Source organism: Macaca fascicularis, chromosome 7 (assembly GCF_037993035.2).
Source record: "Macaca fascicularis isolate 582-1 chromosome 7, T2T-MFA8v1.1".
Classification (NCBI taxonomy): Eukaryota; Metazoa; Chordata; class Mammalia; order Primates; family Cercopithecidae; genus Macaca; species Macaca fascicularis.
In genome coordinates this window covers 16,418,046-16,430,760 of record NC_088381.1, presented here as the reverse complement: position 1 = coordinate 16,430,760, position 12,715 = coordinate 16,418,046, and the positions used below count along the sequence as shown (strand labels likewise).

Here is a 12,715-nt window from a genome sequence, read left to right as displayed (position 1 = left end):
TATATGAGAGCTCTTCAAATGACTCTTGAAACTTCTATGTAAGTTGGAAATTATTTTAAAGTCAAACTTCAAAACAAAAATGAAAAGAAACCATCAAAGTGTTTTCCAAAGTGGTTGTACCATTTTATATTCCCATCAGTTTATGGGAGTTTCAGTTGTTCCACCTCTTTGCCAGTAATTGGTATTGTATTGTTTTTAATTTTAAACATAGTAATTGGTGCTTAGTAGTTTCTCAGTGTGTCTTAACTTGCATTTTCCTAATGATTAATGATGTTGGGCATCTTTTCACATGATTATTTTCCATTCATATATCTTCTGTCTTCTGTTTTTGTTCACATCTTTGGTGCATTTAAAAATTTTGTTTTTGTTTTCTTACTAACTTTTGAGAAATATTTTTATATTCTGGACATGTCTTTTTTTTTTTTTTTTCCTGAGATGGAATCTCGCTCTGTCACCCAGGCTGGAGTGCAGTGGCATGATTGTGCTCACTGCAACCTCTGCCTCCCAGGTTCAAGCAGTTCTCCTGCCTCAGCCTCCTGAGTAGCTGGGATTACAGGCACATGCCACCACACCCAGCTAATTTTTGTATTTTTAGTAGAGACAGGGTTTCACCATGTTGTCCAGGCTGGTCTTGAACTCCTGACCTCATGATCCGCTTACCTTGGCCTCCCAAAGTGCTGGAATTACAGGCGTGAGCCACTGCGCCAGGCCGGACATGCCTTTTATCAGATACGTGATAGGCGAAAATATTCATCCAGTCTGTAGCTTGCTTTTTCATTCTCTTAACTGTATTTCAAAGAGCATGTTTCTTAGAGAACATTTAATTTGTCATTTTTCTTATATGAAGTATGTTTTATAGTCATATCTAAGAAATATTCACTTATCCCAAGGCCACAAAGGTTTTCTTCTATGTCTTCATCTAAATAGTGTTAGATTTTTACCTTTCGGCCTATCATCCATTTTAGTTAAAAACTTAAGCATATACCTATTATATGAAACAGTAATTCTATCCCAGGCATTTACGCAAGAGAAACAAAAGCATATGTCCATGCAATGACTTGTATGTAAATATTCATAGTACCTTAATTTGTAATATCCCAAACTGGAAACAAACCAAATGCCCATCAACACAAGATGGACATACTGAGGTATAAACAAATTGAGGTATATCAATACAATGAAATACTATTCAGCAATAAAAAGAAATACATTACAGATGTAGCAACAACATAGACAAACTCAAAATAATTATGCTGAGTGAAAGAAGCCAGATGTAGAGCACATACTACATAATTCCATTTATATAAAATTCTGAAAAATACAAATTTGGTAACAGAAAGAAGATAAGTGGTTGCCTGGGGATAGGGAGGACACAGAAGAGCCAGGTAGAGGGATTAAAGAGGAACAAGAAGAAACTCTTGGTAGTGATGTATGTATACATTCATTATTTTGATTGTGGTGATCATTTCACAAGTCTGTGCATATATCAAAACTTATCAAACTGTGCAATTTAAATGTATGCAATGTGTTTGTTACATGTCTATTATACCTTAATAAACTGTTACATGAAAAAAGAAAAGGTCTTTTGTTTTGTTTTGTTTTGTTTACAGTGGTTTGTTTGAATCAAAATTCAGACAAGGTCCACACATTGCATTTGGTTGCTGTATGTGCAATACAGGGTTAACTAAGCAGGCTTGGGATGTATACACTCTGTATATTTAAAAGAAAAGATTGACCCTTGACTGGCTCCTGGGAGATAACCTCTAAGTCCTTGAGACATTCTGCCTCATAAGAATGTCTTTGTATACTTGGGGTTCACAAACCAACTCATCAGGACACCCCAACATTTCCTTATTATCCAAGTACTTCCTAAACGTTTAGATCAGTACTCCAAAGAGGAGTCTCTAATCCTATATGTCCTCCTTGCTCCCCCAAACTACATCTCCCGGTCTTGCTGCTTGCCCTTGACGTTCCAAAGAGAAGCTCTCAGATTTCGATCACAGTTTCCCAAATTTTAAAACTGCAATCCCTTTCCCCTTCATTCTTGAAAGATATTTTCATTGAATATAGAATTCTGGGCCAACAGTTATTTTCTTTCAGTACTTGACAAATATTGTGCCATTTCTCTCTGACCCACATGGTTTCTGAAATCTGTTATCAATTACATTGTTTTCCCAGTGAAGGTAATGTGGCACTCCTCTTTGGCTACTTTCAAGATAGCTTTTTGTTGTTATTGTTTTGTTTTGTTTTGAGACTGAGTCTCGCTCTGTTCAGGCTGGACTGCACTGGTGCGATCTCGGCTCACTGCAACCTCCACCCCCCGGGTTCAAACAATTCTCCTGCCTCAGCCTCCCAAGTAGCTGAGACAACAGGCACATGCCGCCCCGTCCGGCTAATTTTTTTTTTTTTTGTATTTTAGTAGAGATAGGGTTTCACCATGTTGCCCAGGCTGGTATAACTCCTGGGCTCAGGCAATCCGCCCACCTTGGCCTCCCAAAGTGTTGGGATTACAGGCGTGAGCCACCACGCCCAGCCCTTGAGATAGTTTTCCATGTCTGAGTTTTCAGAAGTTTGACTATGACATATCTTGTAAATTTCATTGGGCTTATTCTGTTTAGAATTTGCTTAATTTCTTGAATCTCTAGGCTTATTATTTTTGCCAAATATAGGAAGTTTCCAGCCATTACTTCTTTGAATACTTTTCCAGCCAACTCCTGTCTCCCCTTCTGGGAGGTAAAGGCACTTGTTCTTGCAGCATGCTGTGACTTGGAGGCCAGGACCAGACAGGCAACACTGTTCCTGCTGCTCAACAAAGTCTGAAATAAAAATTGTTAGTGACTTTTGCATTACTTCGTGGGTGTTTGTGTGCATTTACATATTTCTGTACCCGAATGAGTCTTGCCTTTTAAATTTTGGAATCGGTATATACCTTTATTCCACAGCCGTGTCATTACTTCCAAGTCAGACTATGAGTCATAGTATTTTATATCCATATTCCACCTTTTACTAAAGAATATTACTATCTTAATCACTTAATTCACCAGAATTAGTCTTAGATAACTTTTGGCTCTTTAAAATAAATCCAATTTATTCTTAAAGGACATATTTATTATGATAAGTGATACAGGAAAAAAATGTGTCAGCTTCCAAAATTAATTATAAAAGAGAAGTCCTAAAAAGGTGCTGAGAAACCATGATAATCTTCAGCAGCTAAATACCTTCCCAAGGTGACTCCTTTGAAGGTGATAATACTCATGGATATTTTAGTTTGACATATTTGCTATTAAAAATTAGGCTTGGCTAGCTGGGCATGGTGGCTCATGCCTGTAATCCCAGCACTTTGGGAGGCCAAGGCAGGCGGATCATGAGGTCAGGAGATCGAGACCATCATGGGTAACACGGTGAAACCCCGTGTCTACTAAAAATACAAAAGCAAAAATTACCGGGCATGGTGGTGGGCGCCTGTAGTCCCAGCTACTTGGGACGCTGAGGCGGCGGCAGAATGGTGTGAACCCGGGAGGTGGAACTTGCAGTGAGTCGAGATCGCACCACTGCACTCCAGCCTGGGCAACAGAGCAAGACTCTGTCTCAAAAAAATTAGTCTGAGCCAGGCACAGTTTCTCACACCTATAGTCCCAGCACTCTGGGAGGCCAAGGTAAGTGGGTTGCTTGAGCCCAGGAGTTTCAGACCAGTCTGGGCAGTGTGGCAGAAACTTGTCTCTACAAAAAATATAAAAATTAGCCAGGCATGGTGGAATGCACCTGTAGTACCAGCTACTTGGGAGGTTGAAGTGGGAGGATTGCTTAAGCCCAGGAGGTCAAGGCTGCAATGAGCTGTGATTGCACCACTGCACTCCAGCCTGAGTGACAGAGCAAGACTCTGTCTCAAATAAAATGAAATAAAATTAAAAATTAGTCTGTTTGCTTTATGATCACTATGTGTGTGTGTCTGTGTGTATGTGACTACTGAGGCTTCCTGGAGAGGGAGGGAAGAAATATTCAACTTCCTCCTTCCCAGATATTCTTGATTAATTTAATAGGAAGTCTGTAGGTACAAGGACTACTAGAAACTCCTGATATACCTTCTAATGCCATTTTCCTGGGAAACTGCATTAGGAGATATATTCATAGACTCATATCAGTAGAAAACTGTTTGCCAATCCACATATTGGGATAATTTGGAATACATGAAGGGCTGTCTTATTGTCTTTTAAACAGATAATTGCTTTGGATGGTAATTTAACATGCCCAAAACTAAGAACCGTAAAAAGTAAACATATTTAGCCCAATGATGCAAAGGCTAAATTCTGGACTTCTAAATCTTCAAGTCAAAATTCCCCCAAAGCCACTCTGTCCTTTGTTAATTGCAAAATAAGTGAATTTTTTTTCATTTTTGAAATATAAAGCTTGTATTTTATTTAAATCTATAGAGAGAATGTTTTAAAATCTTGGATGGTGACTTTTCCCCTTTGTGATATTTGATTTCTTTAAACATTAACAAACAGGAATTGATCTTATATAGACACTGTCAGAGGTTTTCATTGATTCAATATTTTGTTGTCCTCAAAACAGCCTTGCAAAATAGGCATCTTTATCTCTAGTAGAGGAGAAAACTGAGTTTAGAGAGGTCAAGTACCTGCCCAGTGTGACTTGAACACAGTTGGAATGGTTCTATCTTAAATGGTTCTATCTTCGAGAAGATAGTCATCTACTTCAAGCAGTGCAACAGCACCAACGAGGAGATTACCTGTGACTACGAGTTCCCCCATTGAAGACATCAAGATCCCCTGCCTCTGTAGCTCTAAGAACTACCGGGGACCCTCAACCAGGCCCTGGTGCCAGACTCAAAGGATGTCGGCCGCAGCCTGGGGCTCTGGAGCATGCAGCCATGGCCCAGGGTCCCAGCCCCACCACCCACCCCCATTTCAGGTGCTGTCCTCTATCCAGTGGCCATGTCAGGGCCTGACACCCCCACACTACACCCAGGAGCCCTTAGCTCCGGCCCCACAGCAGGAAAGGGCTTCTCTATCATCCAGCCCACATCTCTCTCATTTTTAAAAAATGCCCCTTTCAGAATTTTGTTTAACTTCAACATCAGCTTGTCTCTCCATCTCTCTTCCTTTCTTCCTCTTTCTCTCTTTTCTCTTTCTGGTGGTTATCCTTGGCCTCTTACCGTCAATACTGCTACATTATTTTGTCTTCTCTATTTTCTTCCTCATTGTGAGAAAAGATATTTTAACCATTAAAACCAATAACAGCAACAACAAAATATTCAAGAGGTACAACTGCCATCAATATTCATACTCCCTTATCTCTCCATATTAGGTTCTTTATCTTGAAAGCGTTAGTAGAAACCTGTGTAAAGAGACAATCTAGGTCTCGAAGAAAAGACAAATGGGTTATTGCCTACCCCAAGCTTAAGTACTCTCCAAAATACTGTTTCAACAACATAAGTTTATCAGAGACCAATATGCTTTTTTTGATGTGAAAAGCCCAATAGTCTAATTCAAAGATGCCCAGAGGCTCTACTATCAGCTACCACTTTCATTTTATAAGGATAGGATATCCTTATTGCCACTACTAATATACACAGAAAAGTTTTAAAGTCCTGACTTAAAACCTTCCATTCCCCAGAAATACAATCTGTGCTCTCTTAAATATGCAGGCCCCAATTTTCATAACAACGTCTGCCAGGATAGGCTGGGTTATGCTGTGATAATAAGCAACTCCAAAAATCATGATTGCTTATACAACAAAGTTTTATTTCTTATTCACACAAACTTCTTGTGTGTCTGGGTAGTTCTCCATGGCATTTGCCCTCCCATATGGTGACTGAGACATAGACTACTTCAATCTTTTGGCTCTTCCATTTCAACATAAATCTCCTTCCACAATGCAATGGCAGAACAGAAGAGAGATTTGAGAATCACAAACAACTTTTCACTGCCTCAGCCCACAAGTGACTCGTCCCTTTTGCTCACATTTTATTAGTCATAATAGTCACATGACCCTGCCCACCTGCAAAGGCAGCTGATAAATATAGTCTTCTGTATGCCTGGAAGAAGAGGAAAATGAGATATTGTTGAATATTAGTAATGTCTACACAATAATCTGCATTATCCATGTCTTTTTACATTGGCATAGACATAGCCATTTGGAAACAGAGCTACTTACTCCAGATGGGTAGCCAAGGGCCATAAAAACTCCTCTTTTCTCAGCATGCTGCTGCTTGGGCTTACCAACACAAAATACTTCGTTTTCTCCACCTCTTCTCTTCTCTCCCTGTTTAGTAAGAGGCCACATCGGGGCATGTGAGGGTGTATGATGGGGAGCCAGAGGGAGGAGGAAGAAGAAAGGCACATAAAACCTTTACGTTCCCCAACTATCTCGGTCTTTGCAATGATCCTAAATCCTATTCCATCTCTTCTTCCCTCCACCCAGCCCTCCTCCTGCTCTTCAATAAATATCTAAGAAAGTTGGAATTGGGAATTCTTCTGAATACAAAGGTAAGACAAGTGATTATCACCTAAACAAGGTTAAGTACTTGTTGGAAAAGTACTTATTAGCACCTATGTGATTTTGCCTATCACTACACCACAAAAGTATAAGAGAAAAACAGAGAAGGAAAGAGTTTTTTTTTGTTTGTTTTTTTGTTTTTTAAATTACCTATGGCATTAGGGTTCTCCAGAGAAACAGAACCAATAGAATAAATAGACATATAGAAAGAGATTTATTACAAAAAATTGGTTCATGCAGTTATGGAGGCTGGAGGCTGACAAGTCCCAAGATTTGCAGTTGGCAAGCTGGAGACCCAGGAGAACTGACGGTGTAGTTCTAGCCCAAGTCGAAAGGCCTGACAACCAGGAGAGCCATTACTGTTGTTTCAGTTCAAAAGCCAGGAGGCTCAAGACTCAGGAAGAGCTGATGTTTCAGTTCAAGTCCAAAGGCAGGAAACAGCCACTGTCCCAGTTCGAAGGCAGTCAGGCAGAGGGAATCCTCTCTACTCAGCTTTTTTGTTCTAATTTGGCCTTCAACCATTCAGATAACGCCCACCCACATGGGGCAGGATAGTCTGCTTTACTCAGTCTACCCATTCAAATGTTAATCTTATCTTAGAAACACCCTCACAGATACACCGGGAAATAATGTTTTCCTACCTATTTGGGCATCCCTTAACCCAGTCAAGTTGGGACATAAAATTAACTATCATGACAACTAAAACTTTGGAAACACAAGGTGCCAGTAGGTTTGGAGGATACCTTCTTATACTATTCATTACAGGAGAGGACTGGGAGGAAAAATTACTTTTAACAGCATTATCTAGAGTGAGAGATTGCCTAGTTTTTACTCTACTCCATTTCCCATTAACTGCTTTGGTTGTAGCTTCAGAAAGTTTTGAATAAAAATTAGCTAGCACATAAATGTGTTGGCCGGTAATTCTAATCACCTGCCTTCACCTATGGCTGTATAGCCAGGTGTTAACACTTACCAGCTCATATCAATGTAACACCTACTATGGTGTGAATGTTTGTGTCCCCAGCCCCCCAAATTCATATATTGAAACCTCATCACCAATGTGATGGTATTAGGGGATGGGATCTTTGGGAGGTAATTAGGTCATGATGGCTATGGTGCCATAGAAGAGATTAGTGCCTTTATAAAAAAAAGAAGCACTAATAGGAACCAGGTGTTTTAATGTGTGCCTGTAGTCCCAACTACTTGGGAGGCTGAGGTGGGAGGATTGCTCAAGCCCGGAGTTTGAGGCTAGCCTGGGCAACACAGTAAAACCCCTGTCTCTTGAAAATAAAATAAAATAAATAGAGGTACTAATAAAAAAGGCACCCTTCTACCACATGAGGAGACAGATAGAAGGCACTATTTGTGAACCAAAAGCAGTCCCTCAACAGGCACTGAATCTGCCAGTAACTTGAACTCGGACTTCCCAGCCTTCAGAACTATGAGAAATAAACTTCTGTTTTTCATAAGCTGCCTTGTGTAAGGTATTTTGAACTACTATAGTCCGAACTACTATAGACTTAGACAATACCTGTACATGGTAAGTAATTGAAATGGACTGTAATTTATGTGTTTTTTGACCTTTTCAGGTTTAATTTCAGAAAAAAATTTGAAAGGGTACGTTTTAGTTTTTGTTTTGTTTTTTTGAGATGGAGTTTCACTCTGTTGCCCAGGCTGGAGTGCAATGGCAATATTGGCTCACTGCAACCTCTGCCCCTGGGTTCAAGTGATTCTCCTGCCTCAGCCTTCCAAGTAGCTGGGATTATAGGTGCCTGCCACCACACCCGGCTAATTTTTGTATTTTTAGCAGAGATGAGGTTTCGCCATGTTGGCCAGGCTGGTCTCCAATTCCTGACCTCAGGTGATCCACCGGCCTCAGCCTCCCAAAATGCTAAGATTACAGGTGTGAGCCAACACGCCCGGCCTGAAATGGTACATTTTTTTTTTCTTTTTTTTACAAAAGGAAAATATATCTTAACATTATGGGAGGTTATATTTTCCTTAAATGACTGCAATATCTCTACTATCTCTCTTTCCACATGCTCTTCTTATAATGTGACTAACACTCCTCCCAATTAGTGTCCCCTTTACTTAAATATGGTGTGTTTGTAGCTGCTTCAACAAGTAGAGGACAGTGGCAGTGACACTGTACAACCTCTGAGATTAGGTCATAAAAGTCAGTGCAAGCTCGTCTGAGTCTGAGTGCAGTGGTGTTTACAACTAATTGATCACAACTACTTTACAGATTTCTTTGTTCCTTCTCCACTACCACTGCTTCACTTGGCTAACCTAAAAAGAGAGAGAGAGAAAAAAGTATCAGTGCAGCTTCTGCCTTGTCCTCTTGGGACTCTTGTCTCTCTTGGCATGCTCACTTTTGGAGCATAACCGCCAGGCTGTGAGGAAACCAAACAGCCACATGGAGAGGCCACACACAGATGTTCCAGCTGAGTTCCCAGTCAATAGCCAACATCCACTGCCAGACATGTGAGTGAACAAGCCTTCAGATCCCAGACCCAGGCAGCAACTCTGAGCTACACTTGTGGAGTCATGCTCTAAGCCACTAAATTTGTAACGGTTTGTTGTGCACTGGTAGATGACCAGACAGTTATAAAAAACACTACCATAGACATTTAATACATATTTAAATTGTGTCCAATCTTTGACATCACCAATTTTAAGATCTTCTGACTCATCCTTAAAAAAAACTCACACAGCACACAACTATTAAGAATTGTGCTACTCTCTGTTCCTGTCCTTAGCCCTTCATTTTTGAGAGGCAATCCTTTCTCAAGTCTGAGAATCATGGTGATCTCAGCTGATTGGGTTATTTCTTGATTCTACTAACCATATACCCTAACACCAATTGAGGGGTTGTTGAGCATTTAGCGATATCTTCTCAGAATGAAAACATGAGAGTGGTTTCTTGCTTTCTCCATTCTTTACACCTGCAAAACTGATTCTTTTCTATACCTTTATCCCAACTCTTACTAGTTTTGAATTCGGGATGGAGGGTGAAGGTAGGTAAAGGAGTATTTTTATAACTGTTATCAAGCAACTCTATTTACACACATTCTTCAACCCTTCCTCAATGAATATGCTGGATGTTGGTGAATTATTATAATTTTTGGTTTCTAATGATTATAGTGTAAAAGGGTTTCATCTTGAAAACTATATTTGGACTCTTGGAACCAATGTTAACCACTGGTAATGGCGTTCTTGGGGGAAAAATACAATTAGTGTAATTAGTAATTTTCTGTCTTTTTCTCTCTCCCCTTTTCGGTCTCCAAAATGTTTAAAATAATTCTCACATAGATTACTATGTGAAGATATTGTGAGACTCCAAATATGTACAAGACACGGATTTTTTTACCCTTTCAAGAGTAAATAAGGGTTACCAGTGAAAAGGAAATAGCCATATTATACCAGGACCATCCTTGGGGCAACCAAGGAATAACTGTAATTTTAATCAATTCTTGAGTTACTGTCCTTTGTCCCAGTCCCATAATCAACATGTCAAAGTCTTCTACCATGTACTTCACTTATTAAAAAGAAATGAGTTTCCATAAAGTCGACCATGCATCTTTTTTCTCTTTACCCCAGATCCTCTCTCTGCATCCATACAGTTTCCTCTCCCACTTGGCATCTCTTACTTTACTATTTCTTCTTGTTTACTTGACTATCCCAGCTCCCAACCTTTTCTGTCCTGGAATCCACTAGGCCTGGGTTATATTGTGTACATTTTACAAATGATATTCAATAAAAAGGCCCAGAAAACCATGCACTGAGTTTCTATATTTCATTTCTCTTAAATGCTCCAGCTACACCCAAGGCCTGACTGAGGGGCCGGGAGACTGGGCTTCCTGCCCAGGTGGCAGGGACGTGTAATTCTAAGACCGCAGGCAGCCCCTGCTGACGAGATACAGAGAAGTAACGACAGTTAATAGTAAATGGAGCGAAGCTCCGGGAGGTGTAGCGAGCGTGTCCACGACAGCCAGTCACGGATCCTCCGGCCACCCACGCTTCCAGCCGAGACAGTCACGCTCCGCGGGGCCAAGATGGCGCCCTCCCCGCGGCAGCCTGGGCGCGAGAGGCGGGGCCGCGAGTGCCACGTGACCATCCTCGCCAGCCGCGCGTCCCCGGCTGCCCCAGGCGCGCACCAAGAGTCTAGCAGCCGCGCAGACGGTGCCACTGCCCCGCTGGGGGCGTCCTCCCTCTTCCCCGCCTGGCTGTCAAGCTCTGTTCTAGCGGCCGAGGGCCCGAAGGGGGATAGGAAAGGGGGCGCCCAGCCATGCAGAGGCAAAAAGGCGCTGCGGAACGGGGTCCCCGCTGCCGGTGCTGAGGCAGGAGGTCGGAGCCCCCAGTGAGGGGCTGGGAAGCAGGACCCAGCACGGGCGTCTTGTCGGGAGGCTGGGCGCGCAGGGCCAGGCTGCTGTGGGCACTCAGGGCTTTCCGCCCAAGCCATGGGCACTGTCGGGCACTCGGGGGTCCCCTCGTGGCTCCGGCCACTCGGCGTGGGCATTTCGTTGGCTTCACATCGCCATCCAGCTTCGAAGCCAGCAGGACTGAAAAATAGCTTCGGCCAAACGTTCTCCTCCCGCTGAGGAGAGGGGCCCAGTGCGTCAGCCCGAGGGGACTGGAGAGGGATGCCCTAGCCCTCGGGGGGCGGAGGACCCGCGGTTGAAGGAGGCAGCGGGAGCGGAGAGCGCCCTCCTTGAGCATCGAATGCCTCCTTCTGTGTTTCCATTCCTGCCGAGTGGGCTGGGCCACGCTGACCACCCTGGAGGAGGGACGGACGACGCTCGGCGGGCTCTGACCGTGCTGCCTTCATGTGGCTGCTGACGGGGATCCAGGAGGGAGTGGGCATGGGGCGCAGCCGCTCCTCCCTCCCTCCCCGCCTCCTGGGCGCCGGGGTTGGCGATGTGGAGACGTGAGGGGACCCGTCGGCTGCCCCGGCTCCTCCAGGACTCCATCAGGCGCCCGCGCGTCCCTCCTCACCCGGAGGAGGAGAGGCTCCGCGCGGGGCTCCGAGGCGGGCGGCGCGCGGAGCCGGAGTCTCAGCCTCGCCATGGGACATAACGGGAGCTGGATCTCTCCAAACGCCAGCGAGCCGCACAACGCGTCCGGCGCCGAGGCTGCTGGCGTGAACCGCAGCGCGCTCGGGGAGTTAGGCGAGGCGCAGCTGTACCGCCAGTTCACCACCACCGTGCAGGTCGTCATCTTCATAGGCTCGCTGCTCGGTAAGCCTCCCGCGGGGTGCCTCCGGCCCGGGCCTCCCCGAGGGTACAGGCTCGGAGAGCCGGGAGCAGGGCCGCCCAGCCACCGTGGGTTTCGGGTGCCTGGCAAAGTGCAGAGTTGGAGGAGGCTTAAGGATCCCGGGTAGCTGCAGTGTAGTTAAGCGGGGACGGTGGACTCCAGCCTCCACGCGGGAGCAGAAGAGTTCCAACAGGGCTTCCTCGTGGCCCGAGGATGGAGCGGGATCCAGGCGGGGGTCCCCCTCCTCAGATGGCCCTCGCGGAACGCTCCTGGGTGCCCGGCTGGCTTCAGCTCTTGTTTACAAATAGCGAGGAATAAAGATCCTGTGGGAATTTGTTACTGATGATTGAAAGGAGTGTTACCCATTCTGTTAAAGATGTTTTGCCATCCCATCTTTCCATATATATATCGAAATAATAATATATACGATTATTTTGATAGACCCTTATTCTGTGCATGTTTTACGGCGTGCTTCTTCAGAACACCGACCTGCTGGTAAACAACCCTGTGAAGTTAAGCTATATGTCGCCTGTAGATGATTTTAAAACAACAAAATAAAACCCACTCTACTTCCCCATCTATGTGTTAAGGTACAGAATAAAGGTAGGATAAAATACACACACACACATCCCAGATTTAGGTATAGTCGTTCAGGGAAGAAAAGATCAACGAATTGAAATGAGTGAGTAGTAACATATTAGCCTCCTAGCGTGAGAACTACCTGTACTTCTCACTACTCTTAAATGACAATAGTCTTTATCGCTCCTCTTCAAACATTAAATGATGCAAGCAATATTCATTTCTATTGAGGTCTTCTGAACATATTGCATACCACTTGGATATATGTGGCTTCCTTTCCCGTGTCCCCAATGTGGCGTTTATAAGGATGTGATGTTATTGGCAAGAACAGTCGTAAAGTTTCAAAGTAGGAATAGGTTACTTTTTG

At 43.6% G+C, this 12,715-nt stretch overlaps 2 protein-coding genes across 7 annotated transcripts in view; one reads left to right on the top strand and one right to left on the bottom strand.

The window, feature by feature from the left end:
* Nucleotides 1–6,711: 6,711 nt before the first annotated feature.
* Nucleotides 6,712–11,374, bottom strand: LOC141407181 (uncharacterized). 2 transcript variants are annotated; one of them, XM_073995498.1, is made up of 2 exons: nt 9,912–11,374; nt 6,712–8,805 (listed from the first exon to the last, which is right to left on the bottom strand). In XM_073995498.1, exon 1 carries the CDS (start codon nt 11,033–11,035, stop codon nt 10,454–10,456), a length of 582 nt encoding a protein of 193 aa, XP_073851599.1. In that variant the 5' UTR covers nt 11,036–11,374; the 3' UTR covers nt 6,712–8,805; nt 9,912–10,453. The 2 variants fall into 2 exon arrangements, with proteins under 2 accessions (XP_073851599.1, XP_073851600.1); XM_073995499.1 differs by having other exon boundaries at nt 9,940–11,374.
* The window catches only part of GPR176 (G protein-coupled receptor 176), a 120,678-nt gene continuing 118,654 nt past the window's right edge, over nt 10,692–12,715 (top strand). For all 5 annotated transcript variants that reach the window (XM_073995497.1, XM_073995496.1, XM_005559148.5 and 2 more), the window contains exon 1: nt 10,692–11,753. Coding sequence is in view for 1 of the 5 variants with exons in the window: in XM_005559148.5 (XP_005559205.3) it covers nt 11,582–11,753 (172 nt within the window). In the remaining 4 variants the exon portion in view is untranslated. The remainder of the gene's footprint in view (nt 11,754–12,715) is intronic.

Excerpts from the sequence above, each read along its gene's own strand:
- LOC141407181 (XM_073995498.1), bottom strand. The coding sequence starts at position 11,035 with ATGCCCACGCCGAGTGGCCGGAGCCACGAGGGGACCCCCGAGTGCCCG.